Source organism: Bos grunniens, chromosome 4, assembly GCF_055505025.1.
Source record: "Bos grunniens cultivar Pamir isolate PY7600 chromosome 4, Bosgru_T2T1.0, whole genome shotgun sequence".
Lineage (NCBI taxonomy): Eukaryota > Metazoa > Chordata > Mammalia > Artiodactyla > Bovidae > Bos > Bos grunniens.
In genome coordinates this window covers 50,976,955-51,004,585 of record NC_141168.1, presented here as the reverse complement: position 1 = coordinate 51,004,585, position 27,631 = coordinate 50,976,955, and the positions used below count along the sequence as shown (strand labels likewise).

Genomic DNA, 27,631 nt, shown 5'->3' with positions numbered 1-27,631 from the left:
GTATTGCTATTTTTTTATTGCACAGTTTATGTGCATTATCAGTTCAGTTCAGTTCAGTTCAGTCGCTCAGTCGTGTCCCACTCTTTGCGACCCCATGAATCGCAGCACGCTAGGCCGCCCTGTCCATCACCAACTCCCGGAGTTCACCCAGACTCACGTCCATCAAGTCAGTGATGCCATCCAGCCATCTCATCCTCTGTCGTCCCCTTCTCCTCCTGCCCCCAATCCCTCCCAGCATCAGGGTCTTTTCCAATGAATCAACTCTTCGCATGAGGTGGCCAAGTACTGGAGTTTCAGCCTCAGCATCATTCCTTCCAAAGAAATCCCAGGGCTGGTCTCCTTCAGAATGGACTGGTTGGATCTCCTTGCAGTCCAAGGGACTCTCAAGAGTCTTCTCCAACACCACAATTCAAAAGCATCAATTCTTCGGCGCTCAGCCGTCTTCACAGTCCAACTCTCACATCCATACATGACCACAGGAAAAATCATAGCCTTGAGTAGACGAACCTTTGTTGGCAAAGTGATGTCTCGGCTTTTGAATATGCTGTCTAGGTTGGTCATAACTTTCCTTGAGGTACTATATCTGGTTTCTGTACAGTTACAAAAGAAAAACCAATACATACACACACTTGTTGTGTTGGCAGAGCACCTATTTCTCTATACTAAATATTCAATCCCCAAATTGTAATCCTTTGTCTGGCTTTCAGCTTATTTATATAAACAGTAGTCAACATTTTCACTTATTAAAAATATTGGGAAAAAGTTAGAAAATCACCATTTGTAGTCATGATAGACATAAATAATTCAGGCAAGAATCATAAAAGAATATTAAAACTTAGGAGTGGAATGCTTGAGGAAGAACAGGACATTACTATCATCTCAAAGAATCTCCCCATAAAGTACTTATTAACTGTAAAGTGAAAAATAGTAATATTATAGGGTGGAGAAATATGGCCAATATCACCTTCCGTAGGCAGTGGAAAGTAATATGTGTAATGGGACAAATCGATGTCAGGCATCTTCTGATATGTGTGCTAAGCCAAAGTAATGGGATGAGTTTTGAAAAAAATAATCCTTACTGCCTTTGTATTTTTGGAATTCCTTAGAATAAAAAAATCCAGACTTTATATCTTTTATGTCTGAATCTACAGAGAAATGTATGGTGTTACTAGATCCCTTTTAGTATGACCACTAATTTTCTTTCTTTGAGGTTTTCTTATATGATTTTATTAATGTGACTAAAAAATAGAAGAGAATGGCTTTATTGACACTCTAGAAAATGAAGTGAAGTGAAAGTAAATACTTGCTATTATTAAAATATAAATGAAATATTTATATTTCAATATTTAAATATTTCTCTAGGAAATAAAATATTTAAAGAAATCTAAAGTCTCAGATAACATGTGACTTCAGTTGCTCAGTGACATACTGCTGCCACCTCATTGTATCCTAAAGAAGCAACTAATGCTTGACTAGCGAGTTAATTCAGTTAAAATTCATTGTTAAGAGGCCAGTGTTACAGGTTTGATCTTATATGGTTTATTTTTTTTTCTCTGGCTGTGCATGTAACATTGGCAAATTGGCTTGCAAGTTTAAGACTTTAGTTACTTGGATGTTTTAAATAAGTATGAAAGATCTTTGAAGGGAATTATAAGTTGCCTTCCTTTGAAATATTCAGTTACCTTCACCTTAAAACAATACTGTTTCCAAAAAAAAAAAAAAGTACTGTTTCTTAGATGATTTTAGTTGTATTAAAAGTATAAGGTACTTATGAACTATGAACAAGTCATTTTACTATGACTTAAAAAATAAGTCAGATATTATTAATAACTTCTCTGGGATTATTGGGCAGCACTGTGTGTGTATATATTTTGCATACATGCATACACACATATACACACATTTTACATTAAAATTTCATTAAAATAGTCACGTTTAGAGTCTTAAGGAGTATCTTTAGCATTTTTAAAGACAACTGATAGTAGACATAAAAGATTTCAAATGATTAAATGTATAGTTTGCACAGTAGATTTTTAAAAATTGTGTGTAAGTGAGCTTTGCAATATCATAATTTAAATTTACTAGAGAAATACCACTATTTCAAGATGGTATGAAATGGCATTGATGACTCTGGTCTTTAAGTAATTTTTGTGGTTTAAAAGAGTTTTGAAATTTATTTTTCTTAGCTGTTGGCAAACTTCTCTACTTATCTAATGTGCTATATTCTTGACTTGGACTGATCACCTATAATGTTGAGCTAGTATTGCTGTCGTTTTATTTACACTGTGCATCAGCTTCTTTCAGTAAGGCTAATTAGAACCAGTTATAAGATTTGGTTATGTGTATAATTCTTTGTATAGCAAATGCAGCTGGCTAACAAATTATTTTGCTTAGTATCTGAGAAGCTGTTAGATTTTAAGATTGCATTCTTAAAATATGCAGTATACCATATGAAACATTTTTGCATTACAAATGTTACCCTAAATTTTCAAATGCTAGTTATCATTTTAACCTATTATCATTTATTTTTAAACATTATATATGAATGTATTATACTTAAGTTTAAAATGTCAGACTCTTAAAATTACAGTATTGGCTTTTAGTTACTTTGAAGACTAGATGTTGCACTAAAGTGAAATTTTATATGGAAAAAGGAATATTTCTACAAATACTGAGTTAGAAAGTGAACTTAGAAATCAGTTTCTTCCTTGTTACTGTTTCCTCTCATCTCCTCCTTCACCACTGAGTTTTTTAAAAGACCGTTTATCTTTTCCTGGCTCCCCTTTCTCCCGTTTAATTTCTTAATTACTCATGGTTTCTGCCCACAATACCTGCTCCCTGATATCTCAGCAAGATCACTGCAGCCTCTGAATTTGCATCTTCAGTAAGTAAGTTTTAGCGTTTCTCCTTCTTGGCTTTTCTGAAATAATTGATACTACTGGTCTTCCATTCCTCTCTTAAAATCTTCTTCTCTTTTGGCTTCTGGTGAAACCATTCTCCCCTGGTCTTCTCATATTGCTTCTCTCAGTCTTTCTGTGGCCTCCTCTTCTTCCCAGGAGGAATGAGAAATGCAAGATTTAATTGTTTGATATTCCTTTTTAGATACAACTAACCAGAAGTTGTACATGTACAAGAGTGCATGTTGTCTTTTAAAAAATTAATTTTATTCAACATATTGAGTGAGGAAAGAATTTTTTTCTGTGCCTGTTCTTTACTCTTAATTTGACATGAAAATTTGCATTTGCTTTTTCTTAAGTAGTCTCAAGGGTGCATCTTAATTGTAATAAACTTCATTAAGGAAATTTCTGTTAGGTCTTTAAATGAAATTTAATATTTTCCTAGAGAGTAATGTCATATCATCTAATTGTTAGGGATGACTGAACTTTTTATTTTATAACTGTATAGTATCAGTTTCTGTTAGCATAGAGCACTTTACTTGTAATATTGTCAATCACTTTTTAGAATGAAAATGAATCTTTTTTTTTCTATTCAAAGCCTTAACTATTAAAATGCTTTTTTGAAATTTTGTTCAAATGTAGAACTTTGAAGTACCATTAGCCGAGAACTTTATATGTAAGAATTCTACTTTACGTATAAGAATTTTACTTTATATGTAAGAATTCGCCAAATGGTTTTATACAAATGAGCCTCTTCTCTTGGCCACAAAACTTCTATTTACCTTGACTTAAATTAATAACAAAGCATACTTTATGAACAAGCATTCTAGAATCTGCCAGAAGACTTTTAAAACCAAAAATAAGGATACATTTCATAAAGAGTGGGCTCAATAAATCAGGAGTGACTGGAGTTGGGAAGGGGTAGTGGGGGCCTATTTGTAAATTTTGAGTTTCTGAATGTTAATTTTCAGCTTCCTTTTTAGAAGGCCACTGTTTGTAGAGCTTATCCTGTCAGCAGTATCCTGTGTCAATTGTCAGGTCATGTTTAATGTGTGGAGATGTATTAATCTGCCATAGCTAGCACTCTGAGAGGCTGGGATAAATAGCGGGCTCAAGCAGATGAAGAGGGATTAACTGTGTGGATTGAGCAAACTCTTCAATCACTGAACCAGTGATTTTACAAAGGATTAGCTGCTGCTTTTACAAATATTGATTACTGATTTGCTACTCAGAATGGAGATGACATACTTGTGCAGTTGCTGTGTGGTGTGCTATCTGAAGTGAACATCATTCATATTAATGGATTTGTCATAGGCATTATAGAAACTGACAGATTTATTATAGCAGCAGTTGCTAGAAATGTTATGGTTAAGGTTGTGTCAGCATTCTATTAAAACTTCAGGATTTTGGAAGTTTATAGTGTAGCCATAAAATTTATTTCCCAGATGGAATTTGGAATACCAGTTATAGCCTGGCACAATTATTTTTGTTGATATTTTTATGTGAATCAGTCTAAAAGCATCTAAGTTGTCCTAAAACAAAAATCCATTGTTAGTATTGTAATGTTAAAAACTTTAGATTTATTTAATTTTGAAAAAAAAAAAAAGAATTTATAATAAATGCTTGTTTTTACGACCAAGAACATGTCTAGCCCTTGTGGACTTCTAGAAATGCATCAGTATTTTTCCCAGAATATGTTTTATCTAAATCCTTTGGTGGTTTCTGTAATCAGATGGAGAGTTTTGGAAAATATAGAAATATCTGGATAATTAAAAACCAATGACACTTTTGTTTCACTGAAATGACTTTTTTAGAATACTAAAAAAATCAGTGATAATTAGAATTGTATCAGCGAAGATAGCTTCCTTTAATCTTTTTGAGAAATTGATCTTCTTTATTACAAATATTTTTATTATGTCACTGTAGTGACATAATAGTATGCATTTCAAAGAGCTGAGCTTTATCCTGAGGGATGAACTGGATGCTTTCTAGGCGGTGAGGGTAGAGAGAGATGATAAAGTGAGGAAAGGTGTAAAGAGTAACAGATTCCAGGCAGAGTGAACATTAGTGTGGATACATGAGACTTGGCCTGTCTGCACAGTCTCAAGGGTATATCTTCGTACTGAGGGGTTTGTTTTCAAGTTGTACACTTGTATTGATTAAATGAAATCTTCTAGATCAGTGGTTGAAATTTTTCTGGCTGTGATTTAATAATATAAATTGACTTAATTTAAATTGTTTAAAAATCTGGAGACATTCTCTTTTGTTTTTCATTTAAAAATTCTACCCTGCATTCAGTTCAGTTCAGTTCAGTCGCTCAATTGTGTCTGACTTTTCTACCCAATGGACTGCAGCACACCAGGCCTCCCTGTTCATCACCAAGTCCTGGAGTTTACTCAGACTCACATACATTGAGTCGTGGGTTAGTTTGTTCTTTTTCATTTTCAGTAAGGTTTGTTTATTTATTCAGCAAAATTTAATGAGTATTACTGTGTCCCAGGTGCTAATGTAGGCCCTGGAGATACACAGTGGGTAAGACAGCATAGTCTCTGATTTCACATTCTAGGGGAGGTAAGGACAGCTGGGGAAAGACAATAAATCAGTAAACATTCATCTTTTCTCATGTTTATTGGCTTTTGTACTTATTCTGTGAATTGCCTGGTTCATACTTTTTACCTGTTTTTCTGTTAAACTGTTAACTTCTTCTTGGTGATATGCAGGAGTTCATTGTTGTGACATCCATGCAAATATTTTTTCCTATTCACCCCATGAGAAAGTCATTCTTTGACAAATTAGTGATTATACTAATTCTTATCCATGTATGGATTTACCCATGTTCTGCACCCGCCAAGCCTCCCTGTCCTCCACTATCTCCCAGAGTTTGCTCAAGTTCATGTCCATTAAGTCAATGTTGTCTAACCATCTCATCCTCTACCACCCTCTTCTTATTTTGTCTGATGCTGGGAAAGATTGAAGGCAAAAAAGGTTTCTAATATCATACCTGATTTCTTTGATTGGTAAGAGATCATTGGACCAAGTATCAAATTACCATAGGTTTCTATCATCTGAGGGATTTTTGAGGTGTTTCTTTTCTCTAATTTAATGTATTTTGATCATTTAAAAGTAAAGTAGAACTTTGAATCTTGCAGATGAGGCTATCCAGATGAAGGGAACTTAATCGAATTAATTTAGTTACTAACTATAATTGTATTCTTAGGTATATATATATATATGTAATATTTGTAAATTTTTTTCAGTGAGAATATACATCATGGTCTATTCACATATGATTAATTACAGATTGAATTTGTGGAGAAAGACATGTAATGGAATATCTTACCACAAGAGCTTACCATATCTGGATTTATTTTGAATAAGTTTTGTTTTATGTTTTATCATTTATTCACATGGAGTAGGATGTATTTCCTTTGGATTTTAAGTCTTTCTATGTTTTTAAGAGGTCATTGTATATTTTAAATATTCACGAGCAAACTAAGGTTCTGCGTTCAGACGGTTTCACTGCCTAAATTGCCTGAGGTATCTGCCAGCACCTTACATTGCAGTGAGATACCACAGCTGAACTGTCTTGGTGGGTGTTCACATGTGGCTAAAAGGCGCTCTTTGTTGCATGAAGTTGAATCCATAGTTGGAAGTTGTTGACAAACATTTTATTCCTTTTAACATCCAATGAACTTCTTTTTGAAGTTTTAATTTGAATAAAAACTTTAGTAGTGACTTTGTTCTGGTAATGACAGCTCTTAATTAGGAGAAAAGGAGACCATGGACAGTTGGACTGTGTCACCTTGTGAACCTGGGGTGAGATAGTCCACACAGTGAACAAATTACTAGATTGCATTATGATGTGTAACTCATGGTAAATGGCAGTTAGACTATTTGGCAGTTGACTTTTTATATCACGGATACTAATTTTTCAAAAATATGCTAAAATCACATGGTTAAAAATGGGCAATTTTAATACTATATGTGCAGTTCCAATTTATTTTTTTTCTTTGCACTGTATCTCTTACTTTATGTTGGTTGTTAAAGTGTAGAACTGAACTGGAGTGTTATTAACTGTGAAAGTGGGTGTTAAGATGGTATGCCGTTTTTGCTATTCAGTTATGAAAGCCCTTTACCTGCTATCTTGCCCCTCTGGTGTTTCCTGTCAGTTTTCTCTTCCTCTTCTTTTTAGCAGTGGGGGACCAGATGGGCAATGGTTAACACATATAAAATGTTTATAGAATTATTTTAATGACTCAAAAGTTAGATATGCTGTAAACAAAATCATTATCCTCATGATCGTTTGTTTGTACGTCTGGCATTTTCCCTCTGTTTTCAGTGTTGTGACTGCAGAAGTGTATTGTATCTACTTATTGATGTTCTTTTAATTTTATATTAAACATCTTTAGAACATATTTTATAAGTCCTATAAACTAGTACTAGATGAGGTTTTAAAATATACCATCAAGAACAATGTCATTTAATTCAATGTTGTGCTTCTACATTTTAAATACCTGCTGCTAAGTGCTGCTAAGTCGCTTCGGTCGTGTCCGACTCTTTGTGACCCCAGGGACGGCAGCCCACCAGGCTCCGACGTCCCTGGGATTCTCCAGGCAAAAACACTGGAGTGGGTTGCCATTTCCTTCTCCAATGCATGAAAGTGAAAAGTGAAAGTGAAGTCACTCAGTCGTGTCCGACTCTTCGAGACCACATGGACTGCAGCCTACCAGGCTCCTCCACCCGTGGGGTTTTTCCAGGCAAGAGCACTAGAGTGGGTTGCCATTGCCTTCTCCTTTTAAATACTTACCCTTGGTGATTTTGGTGCACACTCAAGTTTGAGAATCACTGTCATGATCCCTTGCTCAAAGCTTAGTAGAAAAGATAAACTTGTGAACATATCATTTTAGGCTAATACTGTAAGTACCATGTGAATGTCTCTCCTGAGCCAGTCCCACATTTGACTGTTAAAAGTTACTCTGAAGTTGATGACCAGAAAGATGATTCAGCATATGGTATGCTTTTATTTTCAGGTACTAGAGGAAAAAAACATGCTATGCATTAACTGGTCTAATATTGAAGTTTCAATTTGTATTCTGTAGTAATTTACTCAGTTACATAAATAACAATGTTTTCTAATTCTTTCAGTTACCCAGATGTGTATAAGATGACCAGTTCATATTGTAGAGTAGACTCATTCTCTTAATCTCAGTAACATGTTCTGTGGATGTTTTTATTTAGGTAAAGTGGGCATGTGCAAATGTTTTGCAAGCTAGAATTATTCTGGCACTGAGAGTTTTAAGGACAGCTGCTGATTTGTTTTTGTGTTAAGGTTGTCTTCATCCAGGTCCTGCAAAGCTATTAAACCTTACAAATTTATATGTAAATTTATAAAGAAGAGTATATATCAACATTACTTCCAGCTTGGCCGCTTGTTAAGGTATGACTCTTAAGCAGTAACAGAAAGAGCTGTCTTAGCTTCTTGCAGGGGTCATATCTTCTGCCTGGGATTTGATATTTACCAGAAGTTTGATCAAGACAAGTAGTATTTTAGAGGGATTGTCTGAAAAATGTCAGGGTGCCTATTCCTATAGGCATTCGGTGATTTTATCCTTAAGTTTAACATAGCTGTTTGGGAGTTATACACTTGGGCTACCTGGTTTTGTACTTGGTAGAATTGCTTTTACTGAATCTCACTTTGGCATTATGCTGTTGGCGCAATATGAGTGATGCTATACGAGGCAACCCTATGAAACTTTTATTTTACTTACTGTAAAAATATTATTGAGGACATTGTGACCACATGGGAGAAATGTCTTTCTTATTTCAATGTTGGGAACTGAGAATAGTTGCTGCTTGTTCCTCCCTGAGCAATGATCTGTATTTAACTATGGGCAGTGAATCACATAACTTATTATTTCTTGCTTCATGTTGATTATTATAAAGCTTTTAACTGAATTTTTGCCCCAGTCCTGATAAGTAGTAGTTTTGCATTTCCAACTTTTGTGTTCTATCCTGACTCCTAGTTTTGTCTAAATTTTTTACTTATGTTTTATTTTTTTTAATTTGAAATAATGTCATTTATAGAAAAGTCGAAAGAATAGTGCAAAGAATTCCAAGTATACCCTTTACTCATATTCCCTTAATATTAACATTTTTCTATACAGGTACTTGCTATATATATACACACACACACATACATACAAATTTCTCCTGTTTGCTTTTAATTTCTTTACCAAATATATGTACACAAATGCCTGTGAAGGGAAGGGAAGTGGGAGGGGGCTTCAGGATGAGGAACACATGTACACCCATGGCTTATTCATGTCAATGTATGGCAAAAACCACTACAATATTATAATTAGTCTCCAATTAAAATTAATTAATTAAAAAAAGAATTCATACAACACGGTTAAAAAAATGCTTGTGAAATGCTTTGTGGGGGAAATAAAGCAGTGTATTCCTAAATTAATAGGTAAGGATGTGTTAATTTCATACTTGTATTGAAAAAAGAGACTTATAGAAAAATATGTTTCAGATGAGAGGAAGATAAATTGTGTGTGTGTGTGTGTCTGAGTGAGAGAGGGAGAAAAGAGAAATAACATGCACGCATTTCAAGAGGATCCTTTTAACACTTTGAATGGCAGACTCTATCCCAACTCAATAATTTAGGTTAGTCATAAAATGATTTCACAGTTGATATTTTCATACTGAATATTTTTCACTTATTTTAACCACCCCTCAATAATAGATTCTTTGGGGAGATGGGAATAGAATGTTTATGTATGTATGTATGTTTATGTATCTGTTCTTTCTTCAAGGCAGAAACAAAAGTGTATCTTTTATTATATTATATAATATAGAAGATATTCTGTGGATTCCTATTTCAGATACTTCAGATATGATCTTATATTGTTAATGACTCTAAACTTTTTATACACAGAATAGGAAAAATAAGTCAATGAAAATGAACTTAAAGAATATTTTTTTTCTAATTTTATTTTATTTTTAAACTTTACATAATTGTATTAGTTTTGCCAAATATCTAGAAAAATGTTACTTTTATTCTAAAAATAATTATAAAAATTTATAGCTTAAATTTAAAACATAAAACAGTTACAAAAGAGAAAAAAATAAGATTCCTGTATAGCCTACACAAAACTAAAACATAGTTGAATGGAAAGGAGCTTAAGAATCCAGTCTAAATTACATTTATTTCATATTTAATATAGTTTGCCAGAGGAATCTGCATACAAAAAGAGCCTCTTTTTCCTTCCATAGCAATCAGTTTTCTCATTACTAATTTGTCTCATGTTTGTGTGAATGTGTTTTTAAACTAAAATGGAAATCTTTTAAAATGACATTTTTAGGAAGTGAAATTTATCTCTCTAAAATCTTGTAGAAAATGAAACAAGTGTAGAATTTTAAATGCATAATTGTAATTAATGACACAGAACAGTAATTCAATGATATTGTCTTATAGAGTTTCTGTAGATGCCCTCAGTCTCTAAGTCAAATTTGACTCTTTGCGACCCCATGGATTATAGCCTGCAAGCCTCCTCTGTCCATGGGATTTTCCAGGCAAGAACACTGGAGTGGGTTGCCATTTCCTTCTCCATTCTATAGATGACATTCACTTATTTCATCAACAGTAGGACATAGCATTTCAGAGAATGGGCTTCATTGGACAGACTTGGGGTCCTGGATCCACCTCATACCTGTGACCTTAATTTTCCATTGGGAACCTTTGGGGATGTAAGAGAATAAAATGAGATGATGACTATATCATGCTTAACTCATGGTAAAGCCTTAAAGACATAATAAATGTTAGCTGTTGCAATTATTATTACCTTATTGAACCATGCTGATATTTGTTTATATATATTTTTTTAATTTATATTTGATGATACTTTTTAAAAAAATGCTTAAAACTTACAGTCTGTCAGTATGGTAAAGGTCGTGTTTGATACAGAGCTAATATAAGTAAGGAAGGAGTTCAGTTCAGTTGCTCAGTAGTGTCTGACTCTTTGCGACTCCATGGACTGCAGCACTCCAGACCTCCCTGTCCATCACCAACTCCCAGAGTCCACCCAAACCTATGGCCATTGAGTCAGTGATGCCATCCAACCATCTCATCCTCTGTCATCCCCTTCTCCTCCTGCCCTCAATCTTTCCCAGCATCAGGGTCTTTTCTAATGAGTCAGCTCTTTACATCAGGTGGCCAAAGTATTGGAGTTTCAGCTTCAACATCAGTCCTTCCAGTGAACACCCAGGACATCCTCCAGGATGGACTGGTTAGATCTCTTTGCAGTCCAAGGGACTCTCAAGAGTCTTCTCCAGCGAAGCATCAATTCTTAGGCACTCAGCTTTCTTTATAGTCCAACTCTCACATCCATACATGACTACTGGAAAAACCATAGCCAAATAGCTATTGCTGGAGAGAAATTTGTATTAGTAAAAGGCTTTCAGATTTTATTGTAGTGGTTTTTCTTTTCAGCTTTCTTGTTTTCTTATTTATGGAGCAATGGATTTGGCAAATTTGCATTGCTATTTAAAAAGAAGAAGTAACATTTTAGAGTAGTTATCTCAAATATTATATTTCTAAATCTCCACAGTAATTCTCCATAGTGTGCCCTCTTAACACCTACATTCAAATATTTGAAAACTAAATTAAATGAAATCAAGCAACTTGCCTAAGTCACAGAACTAATAGTCAAGCTACAATTTGAGTTTAAGACTCAAGGTTTTAACCACAATCTTAAATACAAATCAAATTGCAAACACAAACCAACTATATAGCATAGGGAAGATACTCAATATTTTGTAATAGCCTGTAAGGAAAAAGGATCTGGGGAAAAAAGAAATATATATATATATATCTGAATCACTGAATCACTCTGCTGTATACCTTAAACTTACAAGAGCATTGTAGACCAACTATATGTGAAAAAGTGATAGTCACTCAGTCGAGTCTGACTCTTTGTGACCTTTTGACTGTAGCCCACCAGGATCCTCTGTCCATGGGATTCTCTAGGCAAGCATATTGGCGTGGGTTGCCATTTCTTCTTCAGGGGATCTTCCAGACCTGGGGATGAAACCCAGGTCTCCTGCATTGTAGGCAGATTCTTTACCATCTGAACCACCAGAGAAGCCCTTAATCAACTATAATTCAATAAAAAAAAAAGTCAAGTTGGGGCACATTTTTGTGTTAAAGTAAAACATTAAATTAAAATCCAATTCATAACCATATATACTTAATTATTTAGAATATCTTAAAATTTTGATATAGTTATAATTTTATTTTTAATTTAAGAAAAAAATGTATTCCATTTTAAGCTTGTACCACAGTTTCTCTGTGTTTGTGTATCATAAACTTTAAAAAAATATTGCTTTTCTGAATTTAGCTAAGTTTTTTTCTTGTTACAGAGAAGATGTGGACAGATACATAAGTTCCAAATATATGCAAAAATCAATAGCCAATTGATATGATAATGAGGGGTACAGTAGGCACAATAATAGTGCCTCAGAGAAGTCCACATTTGGAGTCAGATTGCTAATCAGCTGACCTTAAAATAAGGGGATTATCCAGGTGGGCCAGGCAAGAATACTGGAGTGGGTTGCCGTTTCCTTCTCCAGGGAATCTTCCCGACCCAGGAATTGAACCTGGGTCTCCTGCGTTGCAGGCAGATTCTTTACCAACTGAGCTATAAGGGAAGCCTATAATGTAAATACAAGAACCTTTAAATGAGAAGCTGGAGAAGGAAACGGCAACCCACCCCAGTACTCTTGCCTGGAAAATTCCATAGACAGAGGAGCCTGATAGGCTACAGTCCATGGGGTCATAAAGAGTCAGACACGACTAGCAACCTCACTTTCACTTTTCACTTTAAATGAGAAGAAGGAGGCAAAAGAATTGTAACCAGAACAAGGACGTTGTGAAAAAGACTCAAATAACCATTGCTGGCTTTAAAGATGGAAGGAGGCAAATAGCCAGTGAAATGGGTCAGCCTTTAGGGGCTGGAAAGGGAAGGAAATAGAGTCTGTCCTCCAGGCTCCAGAAGGAACACAGTCTTGCTGACACCTTGATTTTAGCCCATGAGACACTTTCTGGACTTCTGACCTCCAGAACTGGAAGATTAGAAATTTGTGTTGTTTTTAACCACTAAAAAAAAAAAAAAAAAGATATAGTCAGACACAAAGTAGCTGAGAAGTAACTGTATATAGGAGATGAAATTTGATTTAACTTATTTCTGTGGAATCTAATGATGTATTATTAAAAAGTAACTTTTACAAAAATGTAAAAGTATAAAGAGTGCCCAGTATTATAAATATATGAAAAAGAAGTCTTGTTTATAAAGTGAAATTACTCATATTAACCCTTATTTTAAAATGATGGATTCAATACATTGATATGCTTTTATCCCTATAAATAACTGAAGGAGTCTTACAGACATTTCCACAAATTGGTATATCTGGAATTTTTGGATAAAAGCATTTTTAAAATTCTATAAGCAATAACTTCAATGCATTAAAAAATGTTACAGCTTAAGGTCTATCACTGGACCAAAGAATCAGAAATCTTCAAGAGATATTATTTTTACATCTAAATTTATGAGCTAAGGACAATAGTCCTATACTAAAAATTTATCTAAAAAAGCAATCTTCAGATATATAATTAGATAGTTCAAATCCTGGCCATACTTCTTAAGTAAAAGAAGCAGTTTTAAGTGAATGAGGATAATATAACTTTATGGATAACATAATCCACACATACTTTCAATCTATGGCTTTTTGACTGCTATTTTAGTGGTTATTGATGAACCCCCATGATTTCAGATTTCTCTTAATTCTGATTCTTAATTTTTCTATTATTGCCACTTGAATTTTACGTATTGACAGATTTCCATGAAAATCAGTATCAGCCACAGTTACATATATATATTTGATGTAATATAGCTTTTGTTTGGACTCTGAACAAGCATTTAATATATCTTTTGGACCATATTCATGAAGCATTTCCTGTGAGCACAGAGCTGTAATATTGAGTTATTATCTTCTTTGGTTTCAGATAGACCTATTGATGATTCTCATGAGGCTATTGGAATTTCCATATCAAGAAACAGTTAATAAAGGCAAATGTGGAATAGTTATTTAGCTTTTGCTGAGTAGCTTTTAAAATGACTTGCCATTTTATAGAGGGGGTGGAGAGACTAACAGATGGCAAACCTGTGAGCTGCAACTTCTATTTTTGCCCCTGGTGTCATCACAGGGACCTTATCAGTCTTTGAATCTGGTAGCCAAGGCTTAACTACCTCTGGGGATTCTATGGTCCTGCTAATTGGAAGCTGACTGTCTTTGTGTCTAACCAAATATGAGCCTTTTTTTTTTTTAAAGTAAGTATCATGATAGATTTAGGGATCACCAGTACTAGTATATTCATTGATTAATTCTTTCTGAAGAGAGTAGTAGTGATACATTGAGAAAATAAACTATAAAAGGACTATGCTAAGGAAACACAAGTAGTAATCCTTTAGTTACTGTAGTAATTCTTAAGTGTTACTGTTGTTTCATGTGTCCTTTAAATACATAATTTTCATGTTGCCACTAAAAAAACTGATGAAAAGATTTGAGATTCCAAATTTTCCATGTGAATTGAGTTAGTAGAATATGACAAATATTTATGTATGTATTTTCTTTCACAGCTATTCCAGACCACGATTCTAGTTAGAAATTAAACCTTTGAAACAACATAAGACAATTCTATGCTAGATCTAAAGGCAGTTATCTATTGTTCTATGAAAATATGTTGTGAACAATTTTCACTTTAGATATTTTTGAAAGTTAAATCCATCTTGATCCTTGGCCATTTGTCATTGAAAGAGCAAGAAGAGTATCAATGTGTATATATTTCATGGAATCTTAGAATGGGGGTATTATTTAATATTTTATTAAATATTGTTATTAAATATTTTAATATTTAAAGCATTTAAAAAGATAGAACTTATTTATTTAATACATGGCTATATTTAAAGATTTCAGTATTTTTCCTCCTAGTTTCAATGGAAAAAATTAAAACTGTAGATTAATAAAATTACTAAAATTGGGTAATACCTTACTTGGGTTTTAGGTAATTTTTAAAAAATATTTTCATGCTCTTCTCTATTCTGGAGTCCATTCCTTTAGCTTGCTGGTGGACTATGTCCACTATATAACACAGTTTGATTTTAAGACAAAAGTTTCAAGACACAATCTAGAATTCGTGAATTATCTTTTAAAAACAGTGGCCTTGTAAATAAAATATTGATACCTACCTATGAGAAAATTTGCATTCCACTGCTTCCTTTTTCCCACTGAGTTAGTAGGATATAATAGGCACGTGATACTTGTTTCTTTGAATTTTTTGTGACATTGTTACCATTTTGCATATTTCAGATTCCAAAATGAAAAATTGGAAGAAGACCCATTCCTTGCCTGCTCTTGTAGGGTATTAGTTTTAATGTCTAATATTGATATTCTTTGGAAAAGTTGGACTATTATATAAGAAATACATGCTCATATTATAAAAAGCAGACTTGGCTTTGTCAGTATATGTTTATTTTGTCAGGGTATTGAAAATTTTTGGCCACTTTAGAAAGCTATGAGGTGATAGTCTGCAGTATAAATAAGCTGCCCTGGAGTATAGGTTAATTATTTTTTCTCCTTTGAGTTAGGATATAATTTCTCTATCAACCACTTTCATATATTCAGAAAGAAATCTTCAAGTTGCTTTTAAAATAACTGTAATGCTTAACAAATACAGTTACCAAATCATGCTTTTTTCATTTTTCTGATTAAAATTCCCTAGGCAACATTAAATAGTCTTATAGTCACATTGGTAACCATTCATTTGAATTAATAATTATACTAAGTATAATAATAATATTTAATTATAATTAATAAAAGCCAACATTTACTGAATGCCTAATCCTTTGCCTAATCCAACATCCGCTGGATCATAGAAAATGCAAGAGAGTTCCAGAAAAACATCTATTTCTGCTTTATTGACTATGCCAAAGCCTTTGACTGTGTGGATCACAATAAACTGTGGAAAATTCTGAAAGAGATGGGAATACCAGACCACCTGATCTGCCTCTTGAGAAATTTGTATGCAGGTCAGGAAGCAACAGTTAGAACTGGACATAGAACAACAGACTGGTTCCAAATAGGAAAAGGAGTTCGTCAAGGCTGTATATTGCCACCCTGTTTAGTTAACTTATATGCAGAGTACATCATGAGAAACGCTGGACTGGAAGAAACACAAGCTGGAATCAAGATTGCCAGGAGAAATATCAATAACCTCAGATATGCAGATGACACCACCCTTATGGCAGAAAGTGAAGAGGAACTCAAAAGCCTCTTGATGAAAGTGAAAGTGGAGAGTGAAAAAGTTGGCTTAAAGCTCAACATTCAGAAAACGAAGATCATGGCATCTGGTCCCACCACTTTATGGGAAATAGATGGGGAAACAGTGGAAACAGTGGCAGACTTTATTTTTCTGGGCTCCAAAATCACTACAGATGGTGATTGCAGCCATGAAATTAAAAGACCCTTACTCCTTGAAAGGAAAGTTATGACCAACCTAGATAGCATATTCAAAAGCAGAGACATTACTTTGCCAACAAAGGTTCGTCTAGTCAAGGCTATGGTTTTTCCTGTGGTCGTGTATGGATGTGAGAGTTGGACTGTGAAGAAGGCTGAGCGCCGAAGAATTGATGCTTTTGAACTGTGGTGTTGGAGAAGACTCTTGAGAGTCCCTTGGACTGCAAGGAGATCCCACCAGTCCATTCTGAAGGAGATCAGCCCTGGGATTTCTTTGGAAGGAATGATACTAAAGCTGAAACTCCAGTACTTTGGCCACCTCATGCGAAGAGTTGACTCATTGGAAAAGAGTCTGATGCTGGGAGGGATTGGGGGCAAGACGAGAAGGGGACGACAGAGGATGAGATGGCTGGATGGCATCACTGACTCGATGGACGTGAGTCTGAGTGAACTCCGGGAGTTGGTGATGGACAGGGAGGCCTGGCGTGCTGCGATTCATGGGGTCGCAAAGAGTCGGACACGACTGAGTGACTGATCTGATCTGATCTGATCTGAATCCTGTGCCAAAGGATTAAAGCTCAGTGCTAAACTTATTTTTGAGACAAGGGTGTGAATTTTGGTAGTGAAACAGAGTTGATAATATAATTGTGAGTTTGTTGGAACGTTGTAATTGGCTGTGATGCATAGTTTCTCTTGGTGAGATAATATAATTGTGTTTGGCAGATTTTCAGCAACTCTTTGTTGATACCTGCCAGATAGGTTTATATTAGCTTTACCTTTCTTTTCCTTATGTATCAGCATAGCTGCATTTGTGTGTGTGTGTGTTAGTTGCTCAGTGGTTGTCTGACTCTTTGCAGTCCCATGGACTGTAGCCCACCAGGCACCTCTGTCTGTGGTAGTCTTATTAATAATTATTTGGACCATAAAGAAGGCTGAGTACTGAAGAACTGATGCTTCTAAACTGTGGTGCTGGAGAAGACTCTTTCGCATCCCCTGGACTGCAAGGAGATCAAACCAGTCAATCTAAAGGAAATCAGTCCTGAGTGTTCATTGGAAGGGCTGATGCTGAAGCTGAAGCTCCAATATTTTGGCCACCTGATGCAAAGAGGTGACTCATTGGAAAAGGCCCTGATGCTGGAAAGGATTGAAGGCAGGAGGAGAAGGGGGCAACAGAGAATGAGATGGTTGGATGGCATTACCAGCTCAATGGGCATGAGCATACTCTAGGAGATAGTGAAGGACAGGGAAGCCTAGCGTGTTGTAGTCTGTGGGGTTGCAAAGAGTTGGACACAATTGAGCACATGAACAACAATAATAATTATTTGAATCAGTGTGTATCTCCTTAAATGGTGGCATACTGTTGATCATTCTAGGTACAGTGATATGAGGTTAAATGATGTGAGAGTTCGTATTTTTTTAAAGAGAAATTATTACTTTTTATATCTTGTTACAAATTTTCAATTTCTACCATCAAAAAGTATTAAATGTTTATATGTTTATGGTGTTACACAAGTCCAGTGGTTCTTCGGAGGGTTCAGGATGGGGAACACATGTATACCTGTGGCGGATTCATTTTGATATTTGGCAAAACTAATACAATTATGTAAAGTTTAAAAATAAAATAAAATTAAAAAAAAAAATAAAAACAGAGAACTTAAAATCTGAAGTATCTAAAGGGATTACTATTACTTTACTTTAACTTTTTAAAAAATTCATGTGTATGTTAAACAAAACCTAGGTGTTGGACAAATAACAAAAGGAATTTAGAAAAGTGAAATTTTAGTCAGAAAATTTGTTTTTCCCCTTTAGGAATGAAATAAAAGATTTTATAATAGAGACATGAATTTAGAATTCAGAATAAGTGTTGCTTGTGACATCAAATTTTATTGATTTACCAGATGGAAATTTAATCAACATTTTTCTTAAAGCAAGAGCTTTGGGTTATATAGATTCACCTTTGTAAATTCTAATTCCCTTTCTTCTCTTCCACTTCTTCCCCTCCTTTTTTCTGGACCAGTAACTTTAAAGTTGAAAGCTATTCTAAAGGTACCCATTTCTCTTTAGAATGTAAAGTTTCTTCTTAAGATTTAGAGCATTTGTTTTATATGTAAAGAACATTTATTTTATGCCCCAATGGATATGAGAGGGTCATGGCTCTACTTCTCCATGAGCCTTATGTAGCCAAGTGGAGGTAATTAATTGTTCCCTGTGCCCTTTTGTATTAGACCTAAAGACTGAAAAGTTGCCTCTTCCTTGGGTAGCTTAATTTCATCCATAAATGAGTGCTTAAGAGTTTGTTTCCATCATCCCAAAGACTCAAAATTATTTATGGTATGTTTGCAGTGAATTTTCTATTTTTATCACTGTGCACAAACCACGTAGACATTTTTTCATGACATACAATAATCATATTGAATATTTAATTAATATGTTTGCTTTCTCATTCTGAAATGTCATCCAAATGATGCTTCCTACAAAGGGATTTTGTATAGTTCACTTAAGAACTCTATGTGCCAGTTACATAAAAGCCTGAGTCCAAGCATACTTCCACAAAAACTTAACTATCATCTTGCTTAGTTGAAGAGGTAGATACTTTGTTTTCAGGAATCTTATTTAGAAAGAAAATTTTCCTAAATGGTTTTATATTAGCTAAAATTTCATATTTCTACGTGATATAATATTTCTGTTTGTCGGTGTAACCTAGGTTAATTTAAAAGATGCTATTAATCATTTTTTCTTTTCTTTTAAAAAAGCAAGTCAAACTATAGTCACCTTCTTTAATTTAGTGGTTAACCAGGACCTACTCACATAGATAAGATTCCTTTATGTTAGTTTTATTTTATGTACAAAAATACTATACTAAATAACTTTTACCTTCAATGGATTAAATGGATACATTGATTGGAGAGTTGTTCAAACTTTCCCACTAGCTTTCCTTAAAATTTTATATGTATTTCAAAATTATTACTCCATTTAAATATATTTTAATGAACTGAGCAAAATTGATCCACCAGGGAACTGAAATTAGTACTTTAATTTGGATTTTTGTTTCTTAAGGAAAAACCACATGATTTTATAGCTACTGGATATTTTTTTTTAATTTTATTTTATTTTTAAACTTTACAATATTGTATTAGTTTTGCCAAATATCGAAATGAATCCGCCACAGGTATACCTGTGATTAATTTGTATATAATAAGCTTCCTATCAAAACATTATTTATCATAAACTATTTTAAGACTATTTTTATTGGTGTATTCCATGGAAACTGTCATTGGACTTGTTATGTTCACTTGTTAGCATTCTAGTAACGGAGAAGGCAATGGCACCCCACTCCAGTACTCTTGCCTGGAAAATCCCATGGATAGAGGAGCCTGGAAGGCTGCAGTCCATGGGGTTGCTGAGGGTTGGACACGACTGGGCGACTTCACTTTCACTTTTCACTTTCATGCATTGGAGAAGGAAATGGCAACCTACTCCAGTGTTCTTGCCTGGAGAATCCCAGGGACAGGAGAGCCTGGTGGGCTGCCGTCTCTGGGGTCGCACAGAGTCGGACACGACTCAAGTGACTTAGCAGCAGCAGCAGCAGCAGCAGCAGCATTCTAGTAAAATGCTAAAGCAACTGTAGTATATTTCCAATGAATTTATAAAGATATTGAACACTATTATTTATAACAGTGTCCTAGCCCATTCCTTATAGAATGCAGGTCAAAAAGTATTACCCTTTAGAGATCAAGTTACATAATATTATTGTGTATTTGGGAGCATAATATATTAAGATGTAACAGTACAGAATATTTTTTGCTCTTGAGATTCACAGGAGGTGGAGAGGGACTAGTCTATGGAATACATATGAAATAAAACTAATAGACTTGGATTTAATTAATTTGAGTAATTAAAAGTATACTGAATCTAATGAGATCTGATACTTAATTTTTCTAAAAGGGATTAATCACTGCTTTTTTTTGCTCCTTACCTTCCATAGGAAACCAGTTTCCTCCAATTGCAGCCCAGGACCTTCCTTTTGTGTTAAAGGCTGGCTACCTTGAAAAACGCAGAAAAGGTAAATTGTATGATTCTAATGAAAAACCTAAAAATCTAAGACTCTAGGAAAATTTAATGACATTATCCCAACTACAAAATATAGCTTTCAGCTTAGAGTACTTTCTAAGAACAAAATAAAACATTTGACCCAGTTTATTGTTGTCAACCTTGGGTATTTGTAGATGATTCAGGAGCTGTTTCCTGCCTCTTCCTGTCTTGACTGTATCTCCAGGATGGGACTTCTCACTATTATCCCACCTGGCTGAGCAGAGGGTTATCTTTTTCCTGACCTGACATATGCCATGTTTGCTATGGTTCAGATCAAGCTTAGCATATTTTCTGCCATTTTCTGTTATTCATTCAGTGTTCCTCTTTACTGGCTGTGATAATTGAGAGTTGACCATATGGTCTCACTCTTTCAACACTAATATATAATAGAAATGAAATATGGAGGTAGTATTATGGCCTCTTCATTACCATTCAGTTTATCTCTCAGGAAGTCCCTTTGGGCTTCCTATATATATTCCATTTGCTTTTCTTAGCTTTCCTAGCTGAATTTTAAAGCCAAAAGAGATAACAGAAATAATCTAGGTCAACTCCTCCTCCCTCCTTTTTATGACAGATGAGAAAATGTGACCCAGATGAATCAATTATCTTAAGACCTTATAGTCAAATGCCTTTTTGACTATTCCTGTCAGGAAAGTTTGTTAGCCGTGTAGTTGATCCCACAAATATAGCAGCCCCATCTCTGCTTCAGTGTATTCCTTTTAGCTTTGTTTTATATTTTGTTTGTGCCTTGGAAAAGAAGACACAAACTAATTAGTCATAGAATTTTACAGCTAAAAGGAACCTTAGAAATCATATTAACTAACTTTTCCTTTTACAATGGGGAAATCACATTATATTTATAAAGGTAATGTGTATCATCTAAACTGTTCTTTTCTCCCTTTATTGTAGATCACAGTTTCCTGGGATTTGAATGGCAGAAACGGTGGTGTGCTCTCAGTAAAACAGTGTTCTATTATTATGGAAGTGATAAAGGTAGTATTGGTGTTCAGTTGTATAAACTTCCATTGCATGAGGGTTCTGGGGGGCATTTTATGCCACCTCCCTTTTTTGGTACAGAATAAGCTGAAGACAAATAGAGAAAAAATAACTGAGAATTATAATATTACAGCCTAAGACTAGTGAATAATTCTATTATTTGACAAATGCCCTAAGTTTCATAGTGCCTTAAAAGTCAACACAACTGTGTTTTATCAAAATAGGAAAGAGAAAACTTTCATCTGTGTGGCCTTTTACCTCAGGAATTGTTTACCTCCAGACTATAATTGTAGAATATCTGAAAAGTTAAGACCATTAGGGTTGTGCAAGTTTTGAAGGGAGGAAAATATGTTTTGTCCTTCAAATATTTTAAAGAAAAATTTAGATAACAATGAAACCTGTGCAACTCCTTTCTCAGCTTCTTTTACAGATTAAAGTGACAACAAACGTTGGTGTGTTACTGTTCTAAGCACCTTAGCTGTCTAAGCACTTAAGTTACATTAACTCGTTTAACTACAACTCTGTTGGGTAGCTACCATTATTAGTCCCACTTATTTTAGTTTTTGGAAAACCGAGGACAGAGAGATTAAGTAACTTGTTCAAGGTCCCAGAGATGGTAATGGCAGTTTTGAAATTTGAACCTGAAGCATAATGTTTAGAGTCCATGTTCTTAACCACTATTATCAATTGCATTAATTTAGAAACAATAAAATAACATTCTGTAACTTCATTTGCTAATTAATAACTATCTTAGTCATAGTTAACATAATTTTAAGTTCATTATTTGAACAAATAAAGCCATTAAATATTAAAATTTAAAGAATGTAAGCTTTCTTAGTTTTGCTCTTATCTAGGAAAAACAAGTCAGAAGTTGAATATTATAAAGGATTGTATAGCATTCATTTCCATAAAGAACACTTAAGGAGAAAAAAAGGCATAAAAGTCCAGTATCACTGAATATAAACTTTCTCATGAAATTGTTACTTATCAGTGTCGTTTGAAAGTTTATGTTTCATTTGACATTATTTGCAGTTTTTAGGGTTTTTCCTTATTACAAATTGGCAGATATGATTATTATATTTCAGATAAATTTGAAATAAATGCATGATGCTAGAAACTGGTCCTACCTTTTGGTTAGTGGGATTATCAAGTTAGAAATTAATTTAGTGGCTAGTTTGCATTCTGTTACTAATTTACATGTTCATGTGTAATAATGGTATCCATGAAATGTAAACTATAAACAACTATGAAGAGTCTTCTTTCTTCTGCTAAGTCTTAGTTAAGTAGGTGATTTTATCAGAAAATTTAGAGTCCATGTTAAATTATGATTATCATAGATAATAAATATGTTACTGTTATAGAAATATAATTTTGTACAGTATTGTGAACTGAGATCAAGATTTTACTTCTCTGTGAAGAAATTTTTTCTATTTCATAAGACCAGGAGAGGGAGGTTTCAAATCCTTGTGACTTCGGTTAGTTAAGCTTCTCATTTCTAATTTCTGTAAAACTCAGTGAATACTAATATCTGCTTCCATCACTCATAGTCCTAACTGGTATATACTGTTAGGTCAAAGATTAGCAACAGTCTTCCCCAAATCTAATATAATTTATCCCCAAATATAATCCCCAGGACCTATTTATATTTATTTCAAAAGCTAATACTCTAAATTCTAGTTATTTGAGGGGAAAGTGATAGTGAAAGTCACTCAGTCGTGACTGACTCTTTGCAACCCCATGACTATATAGTCCATGGAATTCTTTAGGCCAGAATACTGGAGTGGGTAGCCTTTCCCTTCTCCAGGGGATCTTCCCAACCCAGGGATCAAACCCAGGTTAGTTAAATTCCCATTTCTATTCTTGTTTTTTGAGGCCTGAGGTAATAACATTCTTTTTAATTTGTATTTTAAGTACTTTGTGATCCATCTAGCCACTACCACAGCTTTTTAAAAACTACTATTCTCTCATTCCCTTTTTATGTGGATCTATGAAGGTTTGGTTTATATTTCCTTAAGCTCTTCCCTGTCTGTCACTATGAAGCCTCCTTTTTCCACTGAGATTTCAGATCTGTTTTTAGCGGTTCATTGGAATTCTTGGCCACTTCTGGCTTTTAGGGACTTGGGAGGTGGGTATCTATCTTCAGACAGTTTTTAATTACTTGTTTGACATGATCCTAATTTCCTTAGTGTTGTTTTCTTCCTAAGAAAATGTATATGTCACATGAAATTTTTGTTTTTATATGTGACATCAGATAGCTAATTTGTACATCAGTGTTTACTGTATGTTTGAACCATTAATCTAAACTTTGGAAAGAGCTATTTGGATATATGAGAACTATGATCCCCCAGCTAAGTAGGATTTAGATAAATGGATTACAGAGGTGCAGAAAAGTTGATACCACTTACTGGGTTAAACTGTACTTTGTTACTCTTTGGCAGTTACGTGGTTCACATTTTCTAACTCACTGTGTGCCAAAAAACATTCGGACCCATCAAGATAATCATGGCTTAGAAAGACTAGTTCCAGCCTCTAGGGTGAATAATACTATTACCTTTGTACCCATAAATATTATCTGTATTTATCATTCATGATCATTTGGGGCCTTTATGAGGTATATATACATATATACACATTTAAGATAATACATATATATATATATATAACATACTTTTGTATAACATACTTTCTCACTTTGTGAAATCACATCCTTGTTTCATCTCTTTCCTCTTCATTTGATTATTATGACTCAACTCATTTATCAAGACTGTCACAGAGAGTGAAAGGAGGGAGTACAAAAGACTAAAAAAGTGGGTTAGGATCAGATTGACAAAAGCCTTATGAGAATAAGGGCCCTGCTAAGTGTTTTATCTTGAATATGGCTTTTAAGCATAGGGCTCTATGACCGGAATTGGTTTTAGTGGGGGGCACTGAACTAGTCGAGGCAAGAGAGGTTATCACAGGCTGCTGAGAGTGCAGGTCCCTATCGCTCCAAAGCCATGCTCTTTTCCTTAACTTGGTGGTTACCAGCCCTTCCAACATGCCTGTAAATGATGGCTCATTTAGGAACCTGTTCCAAACTCATATTTTTCTGTTTAACCTCTATGAGATCATGGATCAGTATTATGAACCTATCTCCTCCCACTTTTAAGGGGGTAGTAGTTAGTTTGTTGGAGAAGGAAATGGCAACCCACTCCAGTGTTCTTGCCTGGAGAATCCCAGGGACGGGGCAGCCTTGTGGGCTGCCGTCTATGGGGTCGCACAGAGTCGGACACGACTGAAGCGACTTAGCAGCAGCAGTTAGTTTGTACAAAGTATCTCTTTTCTTTCCACCTAAGGGGCTTTGCTGTCTCTACCCCCATGCCCCAGTTAAAGAAAACCCTAGCGCTATATAGTATGTGGCAGCTGCAGGTAGCCTCGGTTCAAACAAGAGTCATTCTAAATGTACTTCAAAAATTATTTAGCGTATCTGGTTTTAACTTTTTCATTATAGTATCTTTTCAATATAAAATGAAAGTCAGTAGAAAATCGGGCTTTTAACAGATAATTTAAAATAAAGTTTTTATCTTGGCAGGGAAATAAAATTTTCCATTGAAGTTGACCTCTCTGCTCTCTTACTTCCCTTACAATTTAACCATTGATAGGAAAAATAGGACATAGCTGTTCAATCAGTGTGAGTGACAGTTATAAAGTGTTTTGATGTTGAAATAGCATCGTAGTTCTCTTTTAGTACCTACAAAATATTGCTAGAATGATAATATTATTTGTATAATTGAAGTTCTGTTGTTTTAAAACAACAACTTTAGTAATAACCATAAGAGCTTACCTTTCTTCCTGATTCATTTGATAGAGGCAAATTGTTGGGTCAGGGCATTAGCATTTTATAATTACATCATGAATATATATAAAATGTGTAAATCAAATCTGGCATTTAAAAAATTCATTTTATAATGTTGTTTGTATAAGGAAAGATGATATCTTCGTTGTTCCTTAAGAAATAGAAATAATTTGACCTGATAGAAGTGAAATAATTTTGATATACAATATTAACTTAAAATCTATCAAAATAAGTGTTAAATAAAAGACCTTTATTACCCTGTAGCAATACAGAGAAGTTAAAATGTACATCTGATATTTAGTAGGACTTCTTCAACATGAGGAAATATTCATGTACAAATTAAGTCTTACTAAAGGTCTGATGATGATGGGTCAGTTTGCAGTAAAATAGGACAGGTTTGATTTAAAATATATCTATACATCTGTATATCTGGAGGAGGAAATGGCAACCATGGCAGTATTCTTGCTGTGATAATATGGACACAGGAACTTCAGTCCATGGGGTCACGAAGAGTTGGACACACTGAGCAGTTGAGCACATCATCTGTACGTAGACTGAAGACCTATGTGAGTATGTATATGAGGGCTGATGAGCCGGGAAGGGGTGGGACCAAGTTGGTGAATTCCCTAGTCAGAAGTTTGGCCTTTTTTATATAAGGGACAGTTAATGTTTCTGAGTCTTGCAGGTGAGTAGATGGTATGACAAACTTTGATTGGATGTTAGAAAGATCATGTTGACAGCTATCAGAAGAAGGTGAGACTGGAGGCAAGATGTGCTTTGAAGCTGAGAGAGGCAGAGAATTCAGAGTTGTAAGTGCATGAAGGAGACACAAGTTATCTCAGGTGTTCTTAGCCATTTTCATGTTACCTGTGTAGCAGGAGTGTCATTAATTCTCTATCATAGAAGGCTCTAAGAGGATAACATGTATAGGATATTAAGATATTCCCTATATAGTATTTATCTTAACAATACCTATATGTATATAGGTATACATATATGTATATATAGTATATATTATATAGTCTATTATAGTCTAATAGACTGTAATTGTTATCTGAATTTCAGTTGTAGTGGAAAAGTGTTGTATCCAACTCTTTGCAACCCCATGGAGGCCACCAGGCTCCTCTGTCCATGGAGTTTTCCCAGGCAAGGATACTGTAGTGGGTTCCCATTTCCTTCACCAGGGGATATTTCTGACCCAGGGATGGAACCCACGTGTCCTCCTTGGCAGGCAAATTCTTTACCCCTGAGCCACCAGGGAAGCCGTAGAGGGAAAGTAGGAATAGCCCTCCAAAAGTAGAAATATTTAAATTCCAATCTACAGGAATGCCTGTAATTTATTTACTCTTAGTTCACAGCTACCTCATACTGCACTGTTTTTTAAATCAGGTTTATTGCTGTGGTTGAAAGTGTATGGCTGCATACAGAAACCACTTGATTTTTATGCTTATAATGTACTTTTATTTTACAGAAAAATAAAAGGCTTTAGAAATATCTAAAATTTCCTGCCACCAGACTATATGAGTCAAACTTATAATTCTAACTAAAGTGCTTCCCTTTGGACCTATACATATTGCCTGTGTTTGTTTTTCAGAGCCATTTGGGGCCCTTAAGTAATAAATATATATGTCATAAAGTATTTTTCACTTTAAATAGTATTATATGATATTTCCTCATGGTATAACTCATTTATGTGAGCTATGTAAACAGAAAAAATGTTCGTGTGTCTTTAACTGAGGGCGTAGAACAACTTACTGATCAGTTGGATAAAGTTTAGTGGGCGTAATTCCACAGTATTAAGGGGCGTATTTCCCTCTTTCTTACTAGGGAGCATTAATACTTATGAAACTAGCATGAGTTATTCACTAAGAAGGAAAGGCCTTGTTAAACGTAACAAGCAGATATTATCAAAAATTTCTGAACACATGTCATATCTTTCTGTTTGCTAACCATTTGTACCAAATTAGCATTCTTGGTATGAACAACAGTTCAGATTTAGGACCCAGGCTGGCGTATCTGCTTGACTGATCTGAAAGAGGGAAAATCTAACCTCCCTCCAGCTTCTGTGGTGGGAAGTGTGCTCTGCTCCCTAAAGATCTCAGGACTAAAAATAGGAAAGATACTTAGATGCTGGAGATCCTCAAATAACAAATGGTCATAACTCATAGGGGTGCTAAATGATGTAGAATTATTTAGTTGCTATATTTATACTGTATTTTAAATGGTAGGAGAGTGG

At 34.6% G+C, this 27,631-nt stretch overlaps 1 protein-coding gene across 1 annotated transcript in view; it reads left to right on the top strand.

Annotated features, from left to right (window-relative positions):
* Positions 1 to 27,631, top strand: part of SKAP2 (src kinase associated phosphoprotein 2) — a 171,152-nt gene that overhangs the window by 78,579 nt on the left and 64,942 nt on the right. The window contains exons 5-6 of the mRNA XM_086396355.1: positions 20,458 to 20,535; positions 21,474 to 21,557. Coding sequence (XP_086252481.1) covers positions 20,458 to 20,535; positions 21,474 to 21,557 — 162 coding nt within the window. The remainder of the gene's footprint in view (positions 1 to 20,457; positions 20,536 to 21,473; positions 21,558 to 27,631) is intronic.